This window comes from Delphinapterus leucas, chromosome 1 (genome assembly GCF_059928025.1).
Source record: "Delphinapterus leucas isolate spDelLeu-1000000601 "Yukka" chromosome 1, BTC_Dleu_Yukka2, whole genome shotgun sequence".
Classification (NCBI taxonomy): Eukaryota; Metazoa; Chordata; class Mammalia; order Artiodactyla; family Monodontidae; genus Delphinapterus; species Delphinapterus leucas.
This window is the reverse complement of record NC_143129.1, coordinates 82,130,092-82,144,473: the sequence shown is the minus strand read 5'-3', so window position 1 is coordinate 82,144,473 and position 14,382 is coordinate 82,130,092. Positions and strand designations below refer to the sequence as shown.

The following is a 14,382-nucleotide window of genomic DNA, read 5'->3' as shown; positions in this document are numbered from 1 at the left end:
GCCTGGGATGACAATACTCACCTGGTATTTCACTTCAGTAACACACCCCTTCTCTCTCCAGTCCAGAGAATCAGGCAATTTCTGATTAGGGTTTGACTTGTAAGTGACATTTCTCTGCCATTGGCTGGGAACTCTCAGGGAACTCATCAAAGATATCACTTCTTCACTGGTCTACAAAGATATATACATAGCTCCTTTCAATTATACCCTTCTTTTCAATATCCTGATAACTGTAACTGTGAATATATTTAACAACTGAGAGAAACAAGTGGTAGCTGTGACTAACATAGGTAACTATCTGGTAGGTGAATTATCTGGGTCTCTTTAGTCTTACACTTTGCCATTAGCATCACAGTTAGGCATTGGGAAGGAGAAGAAGAAAATGATAAAAACTAGGTTACAGAGAAGCAGATTTTTGGTTCAAAGCAAGGCAGAATTTTATAAAAGGTTGTCTAAAAAGTGGACTAAACTGGTTTTCCTTGTGAGAAAGAATTATAAAAGAGATTCCTGCATTTAATCTACTTAGGGTGTTCCTTTCCGAGGGGTACTATGATTCTTAATTTTGGCCACAGTGAAAAAGTTTTGTAGGGTAGAACAGAATCTAATAACTAATGGGAGATGATTTGTGATATTAAATACCCACACTCCCCCATTAAGAAAGCAAGTGGGCCATATTAAATTATAAATTTAGACTTACATAACTATGTTAACTTATTCTAAAATATTTTGAGTAGCCTTTAGGCAATGCTTTCTAGAATTACTAAAAATAAAAGTAACAGTGGTCTGCGAGTTAAAAATTCTCCTTTAAAGAAGGGATTTGTTAAGGAAAGTGATCACAGTAGGACCAAAGAAGCAATCTGTACAAATTCTTATGTCATTAAATTCTGTTTTCTAATTTTATACACATACAGAAAACACTCCTTTGTTGTTTGCCTTCAAATTGCCTTTGGGGAGACAGAAATCCTGTTTACCCAGAGATGAAAATAGGATTATTTATAATTTACCTACCATGTCTCCCAGGTGGTTCATGCCTAGATCATATGAATGCATTCCCATTGAATGCTCTAGATTGTGAAGCATCACAGTTTTTAGATTCTTTTCCCAGATGAGACGCCGTGCTACTTCCTCATTCTAAAATATAAGGAAAAAGAACATAGTTATACTGAATCCTTCAAATATGTGTTCAATAATGAAAATAAACATATTATGAAGCATTCTATTAAGTGTGGATCTGTTTGGGAGCATACAAATAAATGAATATATCCAATATAACTGGTAAAATTGCACAGTAATCTTAACTCTTCCTCTTAATTGCTCTGATGGTGATTAATATCATTTTAGATATACACAATGAACTTCCTCAATTTGCCAAAAAGTTTTTTTAGAAGTTGCAGTTTGTTGAAGTATATCCTTTGTAAGTGGTAAACTCACTTAATGATTATAAGTTTTTTAAAAATATTTTCTCGGGCTTCCCTGGTGGCACAGTAGTTGAGAGTCCACCTGCCGATGCAGGGGACATGGGTTCGTGCCCCGGTCTGGGAAGATCCCACATGCCGCGGAGCGGCTGGGCCCGTGAGCCATGGCCGCTGAGCCTGCGCATCCGGAGCCTGTTGCTCCGCAACGGGAGAGGCCACAACAGTGAGAGGCCTGCATACCGCAAAAAATAAATATATATATATATTTTCTCTTTTACCCTCACTCTTGCAAAATAGTTTAGCCGATTATAAATTTCTAGCTCTTTTTTTTTTTTTTTGCAGTACGCGGGCCTCTCACTGTTGCGGCCTTGCGGAGCACAGGCTCCGGACGCACAGGCTCAGCGGCCATGGCTCACGGGCCCAGCTGCTCCGCGGCATGTGGGATCTTCCCAGCCCAGGGCACGAACCCATGTTCTCTGCATCGGCAGGAGGGCTCTCAACCACTGTGCCACCAGGGATGCCCAGAAAGCACTTTTGGCTGGAGGACTCAGGAACATGTTTTTTCATATCTGGAAAATTCTCAACCAGTATCTCTTCAAATATTGCTTCTCCACCATTCCATCAGATGGAGCCACAAACTCTCTTTCATCTCTTTACCTGCATTTTCATAGTTTTTCCTTTTTATTTTTGTGTGCTGCCTTCTTGATGAATGCCTCAGTACTATCTTTCAGATTGCTGATTCTATCCAGCTCTTTCCAGTCTGGAGTTTATCCCTTTAATTGAGTTCTTATTTCAATGACTATATTTTTTTCATTTCTGAGATTTCTAATTGGATTTCTAATACATTTCACAATTTCTTGTTCATTCATGCAGATGTTATTCCATTATACATAGTTTTAAAAATAATTTTGGTCCTATTATCCTAATTTTATCCAGAGTGAATTCATATTCAGACTGTTGATTTTGTTGCCCTCCAGGAGCTTCATTTACATAGAGTGCAATGTACATGGTGCCTCCTAGAATCGCCGACCCTCACCTCCACCCCCAAGCCCGGAGTTTACGACAAGCCGTAGCCCAACGAGCAGTCAGCAATAACTCTTTTCTGCCTCATTTCATTGAGTATCAGAACCCAGGCCTAGGCCCTGGCTCTAGGTAGTAAGTCTGGATGCAGTCCCTCTGTCTTGGAGCAAGATTTTACTGTTACCGCAGTAATGGACATGTACAGATATACTTCCAAACAACTAGAGGGAAAAAATGAAATAAAGAAAAAATAAATCTAATGAAGTATAGGAAAGAAAAAAAAGAAGAGAACTTTGAGATACATTTTAACGGTAGGATACTAATCAAAAGTCATTTTCATTCCTCCTGATGGACTAGAATCATTAAAAAGCGAGATAATATTCATTTAACCAAATAGTGGTGCTAACTGCACATCTAACTCTAGTCAACGCTGAAATTAGAGGTCTGGTCCTAAAGGGGAGTGGGTGAAGGTGAAATTCATCAGTACTAAGAAAACAACTCAGACCATTTTTATACAAAAACCATACATCAAATAAGTAAATATATAATCCTTGCTTACAAACTCAGAAATATTATACAGTTATAGGACTTAGTTATTTGAAGCACCGGGGTTAAAATCTTAAAATCAATCAAGAAGTATGTTTTGAAATAAAAATAAAAGTACAAACTGGGAAGTGAGAGTCAAGAAATAATATCTGCCAGTGCTTCTCTATGCCAGGGACTGAAAGAGGCCTTTTCTACTCCTAAGACATGCACTCCTTCCCTCTTGGCCTGGGACTCTCACTCCAGTTTTCTACTTTGCTTGCTCCCTGGCTTCTATCCTTTCTCTGCTCAAATGTCACCTTATATGTGAAGCCTTCCCTGACCATTCTATCATATGTATAAAATAATCACTCCCAACCCCTCACAGCCATCACACAGGACCCTTCCAACTCCCCCATGCCTTGCTTTATTTTTCTCTACTTCTTTCCTGTCTCTCCTTTTAGGATATAAGCTCCATAAAAACAGGAACTTTGGGACTTCCCTGGTGGCGCAGTGGTTAAGAATCCGCCTGCCAATGCAGGGGTCACGGGTTCGAGCACTGGTCCAGGGAGATCCCACATGCTGCGGAGCAACTAAGCCCATGCGCCACAACTACTGAGCCTGAGCTCTAGAACCCGTGAAGCACAACTACTGACCCCACATGCCACAACTCCTGAAGCCTGCGCGCCTAGAAGCCGTGCTCTGCAACAAGAGAAGCCACTGCAATGAGAAGCCCGCGCAACGCAACGAAGAGTAGCCCCCGCTCACCACAACTAGAGAAAGCCCGTGCACAGCAACAAAGACCCAACGCAGCCAAAAATAAATAAATTTATTTTTTTAAAAAAACAACAGGAACTTTATTTTGTTTCCTGTTGTATCTCTAGTACCAAGAACAGAATCTGGCAAGAGAGGAGTGTGTAACATTTATTGAAAACACTGCTTGTCATAATACGTAGGGTACTTGAGTAAAAGCAAATTGCTCAAGTGGCAGCCCATCTACCTGTTCCTTGTATTGTTTCCCATAAGTTTTCTTCCAGAGATCCCAGTGATGATCCAGAGTAGAATCTCTGTGCTGTTGTGCCATCACAGAGGAGCACAGCAGGAGCACCCACACCAGCCATTTCATTCTGTTAAAGGAAAGGTAACATAGGAAGAGTAGCTGTTAGCTGCATCTATTGTGACCATATTTTTTTCACAACAAAAAGTAGGAATGCAGAGCCTGTCAAGGGGACAGAATATTACAAAGCAGAATTATGCAGGAAACTTTCTGGATTATACAGTGACAGGGAGTAACTGCAGATTTTTGTCTGAAATACCACTTCCAATTCTTAGTAGCACTTTAAAAGTGATTTTCAAAAAGTTTCCTGATATCTGGTAAGCCAAATTTACATCTAAATTTGGGGGGATGTGGAGATGAGGAAGCAGGGACTTGACAGGATTTGACAACAAATCTAACCAAGGGAAATCCTCTTTCCTCCTTTCCAGAAAAAAAAAATCCTTAAGAAGAAGGCATACCTTTGAAAAATCAGTTTATCATCATAATTTTTGAATACACAAGCTCCTCTTAACTGGTCTATCCACAACCTTCAGAGATAGTTAAAAGACAACTCCTGTGTATTGCTTTCCCATCCTTGGATCATTTTTACCTTTTAACCTTTCTTTTCCCCTAAAAATCAAAATATCTATTTCAAAAGAGGAGGTTAACTGCTTTTGAAAACACCACTTCTATATTTAATACAAAGGGACTTCAACAGAAATTCAGTGACTAACTCCCTCAAACTGGATTCTACTTTCTTTTCCACTTTTTAAAATTCAAAACAGCTGGATTTTTCACCATGTAAATCTTCAAATTATATTCCAAAGAAAGCTATGTGTCCGCCTCAGGCTTTAGATGTTTAAGCAGACATTAACTTTTCAAAAATAGACTCTTTTTAGTCAAAAAAAGAAGAGGCAAATTGAGCAACAATGATTTCTTTAGTTTACTTCCTGTAACAAACGATGTAAAACCTGGCAGACAGAGTAAGCTAAAAACACAAACGAAGGACTTAAGGACCAAGTAGGAGAAAAAGAACAGACAGTACGTACATGATAGAACCAGCAGGTGCTCCCATACTAAGAATGCTTGATGGTGGGCTCTCTCCAAAGATTTCAAAGGCAACAAAGATACTTCAGTTAAAGTGACTTTAAAAAGAAATTGGAACTTGTCACATGAGGTATCCACAATGAGGAAGTGAACTTTCATTTCAGTTTCATTTAAAATCTAACTAGATTTGCTACATCTGGCTCTCTTGCTGCAGTTTTGGAGATAAAGCAGGTGCAGTAAACCATCAAAAAGAGCCCCCAGTAGAGGAGATCAGTAGAAAAAGCTCAGCAAAATAACACCAGTACACGTTTACCCTTTAATTTTTCATCATTTTGATTATTCACTTTACCTAGAAACAACAATTTTCAGATGGAAAACTTTAGCTATGAAGAGATTAGGATTAAGTTCCGGAAATCCCAGCTTCCTCCATGATTTCCTAGGAAAATCCACCTTATTCTTTTTAACACAACTCATCCATGACCTACTGTTGTCTAATTCTCACCCAAGTGAGAATTCCCATTTATACATGGGTCAGTTTCTGAGCCCACCGATCTGTTTTTTTTAATCTATTGTCCCTTCAATACCACACAGTTTTAATTAAAATAGCTTTGAATATGTCTCGATGTCTAATAGGGTAAGTCACCCCTGCCACTCCTATGTTTGTTCTTCTTTTTCAAAGTTGTCTTAACATTTTGTGCCTGTTAACTTTTCCATATGAGTTTTAAAAATCAGTTTATCAAGCTTCCTGAAAAATTCTGAGTTTTTATTTAAATTGATATATTTATATTAAATTACTATATGTATTATAAATAAAGTTTAATACACACACACATAGATAAATTTGTGGAGACTCAGTATCATTACAACGTTGAATATTCTTACCTGTAGCAGACATTTTCATGTTTGTAACCATCTAGCTTTTTAAATTTTTATTTATTCATTTATTTTTTTAAAATATTTTTTAAATTAATTAACTTATTTTGGCTGCACTGGGTCTTAGTTGCGGCACGCAGGATCTTCATTGCGGCATGTGGACTCTTAGTTGAGGCATGCAGACTCTTAGTTGCAACATGCGAACTAAGTTGTGGCATGCATGTGGGATCTAGTTCCCTGACCAAGGATTAAACCCAGGTCCCCTGCATTGGGAGCATGGAGTCTTACCCACTGGACCACCAGGGAAGTCCCCCATCTAGTTTTTTTTTTTAAAAGATTTTTATTATGGAAAACAATTTTTTTAACATCTTTATTGGAGTATAATTGCTTTACAATGTTGTGTTAGCTTCTGCTGTATAACAAAGTGAATCAGCTATATGTATACATATATCCCCATATACCCTCCCTCTTGCGTCTCCCTCCCACCCCTCTAGGTGGTCACAAAGCACCGAGCTGATCTCCCGGTGCTCTGCGGCTGCTTCCAACTAGCTATCTATTTTACATTTGGTAGTGTATATATGTCCATGCCATGCTCTCACTTCATCCCAGCTTACCCTTCCCCCTCCCTGTGTCCTCAAGTCCATTCTCTACATCTACGTCTTTATTCCTGTCCTGCCCCTAGGTTTAGCAGAACCATTTTTTTTTTAGATTCCATATATATATGTGTTAACATACGGTATTTGTTTTTCTCTTCCTGACTTACTTCACTCTGTATGACAGACTCTAGGTCCAACCACCTCACTACAAATAACTCAATTTCGTTTCTTTTTATGGCTGAGTAATATTCCATTGTATATATGTGCCACATCTTCTATATCCATTCATCTGTCGATGGACATTTAGGTTGGTACCATGTCCTGGCTATTGTAAATAGTGTTGCAATGAACATTGGGGTACATGTCTCTTTTTGAATTATGGTTTTCTCAGGGTATATGCCCAGTAGTGGGATTGCTGGGTCATATGGTAGTTCTATTTTTAGTTCTTTAAGGAACCTCCATACTGTTCTCCATAGTGGCTGTATCAATTTACATTCCCACCAACAGCGCAAGAAGGTTCCCTTTTCTCCATACCCTCTCCAGCATTTATTGTTTGTAGATTTTTTGATGATGGCCATTCTGACTGGCGTGAGGTGATACCTCATTGTGGTTTTGATTTGCATATCTCTAATGATTAGTGATGTTGAGCATCTTTTCATGTGTTTGTTGGCAATCTGTATATTTCTTTGGAGAAAAGTCTATTTAGGTCTTGCACCAATTTTTTGATTGAGTTGTTTGTTTTTTTTGATATTGAGCTCCATGAGCTGCTTATATATTTTGGAGATTAATCCTTTGTCAATTACTTCATTTGCAAATATTTTCTCCCATTCTGAGGGTTGTTTTTTCATCTTGTTTATGGTTTCCTTTGCTGTGCAAAAGCTTTTAAGTTTCATTAGGTCCCATTTGTTTATTTTTGTTTTTATTTCCATTTCTCTAGGAGGTGGGTCAAAAAGGATCTTGCTGTGATTTATGTCATAGAGTGTTCTACCCATGTTTTCCTCTAAGAGTTTTATAGTGTCTGGCCTTACATTTAGGTCTTTAATCCATTTTGAGTTTATTTTTGTGTATGGTGTTAGGAAGTGTTCTAATTTCATTATTTTACATGTAGCTGTCCAGTTTTCCCAGCACCACTTATTGAAGAGGGTGTCTTTTCTCCATTGTATATTCTTGCCTCCTTTATCAAAGATAAGATGACCATATGTGCATGGGTTTATCTCTGGGTTTTCTATCCTGTTCCATTGATCTATATTTCTGTTTTTGTGCCAGTACCATATTGTCTTGATTACTGTGGCTTTGTAGTATACTCTGAAGTCAGGGAGCCTGATTCCTCCAGCTCCGTTTTTCTTTCTCAAGATTGCTTTGGCTATTCGGGGTCTTTTGTGTTTCCATACAAATTGTAAAAATTTTTGTTCTAGTTCTGTGAAAAGTGCCATTGGTAGTTTGACAGGGATTTCATTGAATCTTTAGATTGCTTTGGTAGTATAGTCATTTTCACAATGTTGATTCTTCCAATCCAAGAACATGGTATATCTTTCCAACTGTTGGTATCATCTTTAATTTCTTTCATCAGTGTCTTATAGTTTTCTGCATACAGGTCTTTTGTCTTCTTAGGTAGGTTTGTTCCTAGGCATTTTATTCTTTTTGTTGCGATGGTAAATGGGAGCAGTAATAGCAAAATGAACACCCGTGAGACCATTATCCTGTTTCAAAAATTATCAATACGTGGCCAGTCTTGCTTTATTTACCCTCCCACTACCCAGATTATTTTGAACCAAATACTAGATATCAGATTCTTTCAGATGTAAATATTCCAGTGTGTATCTCTAAAACATAAAGACTCTGAAATAAATGAAACCCCAATACCATGATTACATCTAAAATAAATTAACAATAATTTCTTAATGTCCTCAAACATGTCAGTATTTACATTTCCCTATCTTATACATTTAAAAAAATGATTTGTTTGAATTGAGATCCAGATAAGGTCCATACATTGCAAAACCATTGAGTTTTTCTTGTATCATTATGAATTCATGGATTTAACCAAATTTTATGTGCTTCAATTCAATGCAGTTTTATCCTTATTGATATTCATATTGTCCCATCTTTGGTCAGTGAAAACATTGAAATTGGCTTCTGAATCCTGAGTCTCTGTGTTTGGCATGAGATTAGTGCTCTTTAATAGATTCTTTTCTTTCTAATATGACAACCCATTGCAGGCTTATGTTGAACAGTTCCGGCCTAGAGAGCTCCCTTTGCCTTTCCATCATGTGAGGACACAGTGAAAAGACAGCCATCTGTGAACCAGGAAGAGGGCCTCACCAGACACTGAATCTGCCAGTGTCTTGATCTTAGACTTCCCAGCCTCCACAACTGTGAGAAATAAATTTCTGTCATTTATAAGCCACCCAGTTTATGGTATTTTGTTATAGAAGTCCAAACAGACCAAGACAACTATCCTCACATAAATCTTACACTCAAAGCAGGTAGTTTTCTTCATGTTTCCAGGACATTTATGCTTATTATCCTCTGCACTCTTTACTCACTTTATTATTATAACAGTCCTAGCTCACATTTGTTGGATGCACCAATTATATGCCAGTGAGCATGCTATATGCTTCATATATTATTATTTAATCTTTACAACACTGTGAGGTAGGACAAATATTATCCTCATTTTACAGAGGGGAAATTAAAGTTCTGAGAGGCTGTATAGTTTGTTCAAGAGGACAGAACTGGTTGCTGACCGGGGATTGAACCCAGTTTTAAAGTAGTACTTTCCCAACAGAATCATTTTGCTTCCCACTGTCTGGAATTTCCTTCCCTCATCGCTGCCTCTTGAGATCCTGCTCCTCCTTCATGGCCCATGTCAAAAGATACCTCTTTTAAAAAAACCTTTCTTTATCCCCAACTTAATGTCTCTTTTTGAGCCTCTACAGTACTTTGAGGCTCTCTTATGGCAAACTCAAAGATTCTGAGACCAGAAAAATCATCCTCTTAATTCTCTACTTAATTTATGTCTTTGTCATACAAGTCTACCTGTTGGCCCCTTAAGTACAGGAATTATGTATATCTTACTCTTCTTTGTATCCTCCACAGTATAGAATGCAATGATATAGTTAGTAGGCACTCAATAAATATTTACTGACAAGATTTAAATTATTTCAACAGCCTTCAATCCAATCTACCTTGCAATCTCATTCTGTACATCACTGCCAAATTGTTCTCTTAAAACACATTTTTAGGGACTTCGTTGGTGGTGCAGTGGTTAAGAATCCGCCTGCTAATTCAGAGGACACAGGTTCAAGCCCTGGTCCGGGAAGATCCCACATGCTTCAGAGCAACTAAGCCTGTGCGCCACAACTACTGAGGCTGCGCTCTAGAGCCTGCAAGCCACAACTACTGAGCCCATGTGCCACAACTACTGAAGCCCACGCGCCTAGAGCCCATGCTCTGCAACAAAGAGAAGCCACTCAATGAGAAGCCCACACACCGCAACAAAGAGTAGAGCCCACCTGCAGCAACTAGTGAAAGCCTGTGCAGCAACGAAGACCCAACGCAGCCAAAAATAAATAAATAAAATAAAAAACGCCACATTTTATCAAGCTATTTTCTACAAACGCTCTCTGTTGCCTGCTGCATTTCCCCATAATCTGGCCCATCCTTAGGCACTTTATTCAATTTAGAGTAGATTTTTAAAAACTTTCACCCTCTGTTGTAGTCAAGCTGGTCTCATGGGCCCCCACATTGCATGGTCATTCGTGTCTTTCTGAAATGACTCTCTCTATTCCTTGGCCTCTCTACTTTGCAAGTTCTACTTCAAGTATCGCCTTTCCCAGTCTTCTCTGACTACCTCACCATCTTCCATTTCTATATACTTTTTTAAAATTTAATTTTTATTTTATATTAGAGTATATTTGATTTACAGTGTTGTGTTAGTTTCAGGTGTACAGCAAAGTGATTCAGTTATACGTACACATATATTCTATATACTTTTTTATTTTTTTTGAGGTATGCGGGCCTCTCACTGTTGTGGCCTCTCCCATTGCGGAGCACAGGCTCCGGACGCGCAGGCTCAGCAGCCATGGCTCACGGGCCCAGCCGCTCCGCGGCGTGTGGGATCCTCCCGGAAGGGGGCACGAACTTGTGTCCCCTGCATCGGCAGGCAGACTCTCAACCACTGCGCCACCAGGGAAGCCCATATATTCTATATACTTTTAAGAAACAAATTGTACCATGCAGTTTTGAACTTATTCTCTATTTGCATCACATAAGATGGTTTCATCTCACCAGCTGACTTGAGAATACAGGATCCTGTCTTACTTATCTTTGTATTGTTCTGTTTAATACATGTTTAGGCAAAATATTTATTGGATTAATTTTCTAATTATAATCTTCTACATGTTTTATCTTCACTTCTGATTCATCACCCATTCGGCCATGGCTTCTAAGGCTTTTAGCCTTAGGTTTCTCTGCTTCTTTTGCTCTCCTCTTCGTATATAAAAGTCTGTAAACAATCATACTACAGTATTTAAAAACATTAGGGGAACACATCATTATATAGTCTATCCTCAGGTACACTTAGTGCATTTCATAAAATTAAAACTCATTCTGCAACATTCTAAACCTGTAAATTGGAGTTTTGCACATTAGTTTCCTTTGAAATGGGGCAAACTTGCTGTTGCAAATTTAACTAGAGATTTTTTTTTTTAAAGAGAGGAAATCTGCAGTAGTACAGTACTTAATCTTCTCTAGAATGCTGCCTCCCTTCCATCACAGATGAGGAAACATTTCCTGAATGATATCGAAAAGGAAAATGAAAGCCAAATAAGGAAGCCTAGTGCCTTCTCCAGGTTTGTTTTTTTAATTTATTTATTTTATTATTTATTTTTATTTTTGGCTGCATTGGGTCTTCACTGCTGTGCTCGGGCTTTCTTTGGTTACGGCGAGCAGGGGCTACTCTTCCTTGTGGTGTGTGGGCTTCTCATTATGGTGGCTTCCCTTGTTGGGAGCATGGGCTCTAGGCGTGCGGGCTTCAGTAGTTGTGACATGTGGGCTCAGTAGTTGTGGCTAACGGGCTTAGTTACTCCGCGGCATGTAGGATCTTCCTGGGCCAGGGCTTGAACCTGTGTCCCTTGCACTGGCAGGCAGATTCTTAACCACTGCACCACCAGGCAAATCCCCCTTCTCCAGGGTTTAAAGTCACCATCTCTCAGGCTTATGGACACTGAAAGTTAGCTGCTTCAAGTTTCTTTGAGGAACTATCTTACTTGGTCTTAAAGAAAAGGACTCTGAATTTTAGGATGAGGCTGATGTTAGTTTTACTCTCTGTTAATTTACCCAAGTGACTAACTTTATGCTGGGAATTTAATAACGTACATTATTTCTATAGTTAAGATAGCTCGCTTGTTACTGACGCTTTTGCCCAAGAAGTACACAAATGTGACATGAAGAACACCCTTAATAGAGTATAGGAGACTAGAAAATTAATTAATTATCTACTTTACATTTTCTGAAGAAAGAAAATAGGATTCTTGAATCATTGGGAAAGATAGGAATGTTTTAATTGAAAACATACAGTATTTCTAATAATTTCTGTATAGATTATCTGCTTGGTGCATTATTCTGGAAATATTTGATCCCAATAGACATCCCCCATTATCCTGGGTGCCTCTCTCTGTCACGTGGCAATGTGTGCTCAAAGAAGGAAGGTTAATTTTATTAAGAGATCAAAACAAGACATAACTCAGGAGTACTAGTGTGCCACAGATAAGACCCTTCCCCCAACAAATGTATAACAATTGTGACACATTTGTGTCACAAGGTAACACAGGGTAAGTCACAAGAAATTTGTTAGTAATGATAAAGTGTCAAAATTTGCAAGTGACACATTTAAAAATTAGAGTAGATTAAGGTTATCTCTGTAATAACATCACTTTGATATAAGTACACTTCAATATGCTTTCTGGGAGAGGATGGGGGGTTTATAGATAGCTACCAGAGACTGACATTATTTTGTGAGTGTATCCATGGAAATGTGTCACAAATGTGAATATCAGTCTTCTCTATAGAGGTGGAGAACACTTGAGCTAAAGCATGTCTCTAAGTGTATCTTATTTACCACCTAGCCTCCATTTCTCCTTCTTGTGGCAATAGCATCCTGATTTTAAAATGGGGAACTCCCCCCCCCCACACACACTCATGGGATTAAGAGAGAAGCAACATTCTCCCCTAGTTCCAGTGGTACGTGTAGGTCCCAAGGCTAGCCCATCAGAGCTTTGTATCCTTCTGGCTACAGTGACTAGGAAAAAAAATCTTTGGCTGTGGGAACTAGCAGAAGGAATTGAACCAAAGGCTACTGAGCTGTCATAGAAACTGTAGTGCCAAAGAATCCCTAAGCCTAACAGTCTATTGCCTTTCTAGGCTCCCAACTTGTACCACCGCTAAAGTTGAGTAGTCCATCTCCAGAAAAGGCATTTACCCCATGCCCACCTCTGGTATAGCCATGGAGAATAAGGACAAGCAAGACCATCTATCTAGCAGGAAAAAACAGGGGCCATGGTGGCAGTAAGGAAGATTCCCACAGAGAACAAATTTGGAGGTTCCCAATTGGCTGGCCAAAAAACTCACTCCACCCCCAGGGAGGGAGTCTTCCATATTCCTGCCTAGCTGGTATAATGTATGCTATGGATCAATGATAACTGTGTACTATTTTTTCATCCATTCTCCCCTTTCCAGAATTAGACTTTCACTGTAGTTATACTATTTCTACTTCTCCATCATTTTTAAGATAGCTTAGATATAGATAACTTAAGTTTTAGGTTGCCAGGCCTCAAGGGGTCATATCCAAACGTGACGAGGAAGACTATATACATCAGCCAAAAATTCTGGTCTTGGAGCTGAACACAGTAACCAGATAAGGCCCTGGGTTGTCTCACTGGGGAGGGAACTTTGGCAAGCACTTTTTAATGTAGGTATGAACATTTTTTAACAACCATTCACCCCTTACTTCCTTTCCAACAGAATTCTAATCTTGTTTAGAGAAATGCTCTCCACAGGGCCATGGGCTAAAATGAAGTCAGAGAGGTAAGCTGGAACCAGATCATACTTGTAGGTCGCTTAAGAATTTTGTATTATATTCTAAATTCACTAAAATATAAGCTCCATGAGGTCATGGATTTTTGTCACTGTCCCAGAACAGTCTAGCATGTTAAATAAATGAAAGTATGATGGAAGGGCTTTGCACAGGGGAGTGATATGACCTGCTTGCTGTCCAGAGAATAGACTATAGTGTGCCTACAGTAGAGGGAGTGTAGTGTGGAAGTAGGGAAGTTAGTAGTCCTACCACAGAATCCAGGGGAGAAGTGATGGGGACTTAAACTGGAGGGTGTGGGTTGTGGTGGATGTAAAGTCGTGGCCAGATTCATATTATATTTTGAAGACAGAGGGACGAAATTTTCTAATATGGATTGTAAGAGAAGCAGAAAAGACAGGAATAACAACAAAACAGTTGTTATTAAACATGGAGCAATGTTTAATTCAAAATCACATGGCTAGATAATAAAGCTTTAACTAGTTACTAGAACTTCTCTCTTTGGTTCTTTTTTTATTGTAGTAAAAAATACATAAAATTTACCATTTTAGCTATTTTTAAGTATACAATTAAGTGGCATTAAGTACATTCACAATATTGTATAATTATTGCCACAGTCTATTCCCAGAACTTTTTTTTTAAAAAAATAGACTTTATTTTTTAGAATAGTTCTAGGTTCACAGCAAAATTGAACTGAAAGTACAAAGAGTTCCAATATACTCCTCGACCCCACATACTCATAACCTCCCTCATTTAGAAATTGTTCATCATTCCAAACAG

General features: G+C 38.7%; 1 protein-coding gene across 2 annotated transcripts in view; it reads right to left on the bottom strand.

The window, feature by feature from the left end:
• CTSS (cathepsin S) overlaps positions 1-14,382 on the bottom strand; it is a 39,935-nt gene that overhangs the window by 23,535 nt on the left and 2,018 nt on the right. Inside the window, exons 2-5 of one of the 2 annotated variants that reach the window (XM_089916147.1) lie at positions 5,043-5,138; positions 3,958-4,084; positions 1,009-1,131; positions 22-171 (exon numbers count right to left, since the gene is read on the bottom strand). In XM_089916147.1, the coding sequence (XP_089772273.1) occupies positions 22-171; positions 1,009-1,131; positions 3,958-4,084; positions 5,043-5,068 (426 nt within the window). In that variant the 5' untranslated portion in view covers positions 5,069-5,138. Of the gene's footprint in view, positions 1-21; positions 172-1,008; positions 1,132-3,957; positions 4,085-5,042; positions 5,174-14,382 lie in introns of those variants that run through there. The other variant, XM_022564227.2, reaches the window with a different exon arrangement.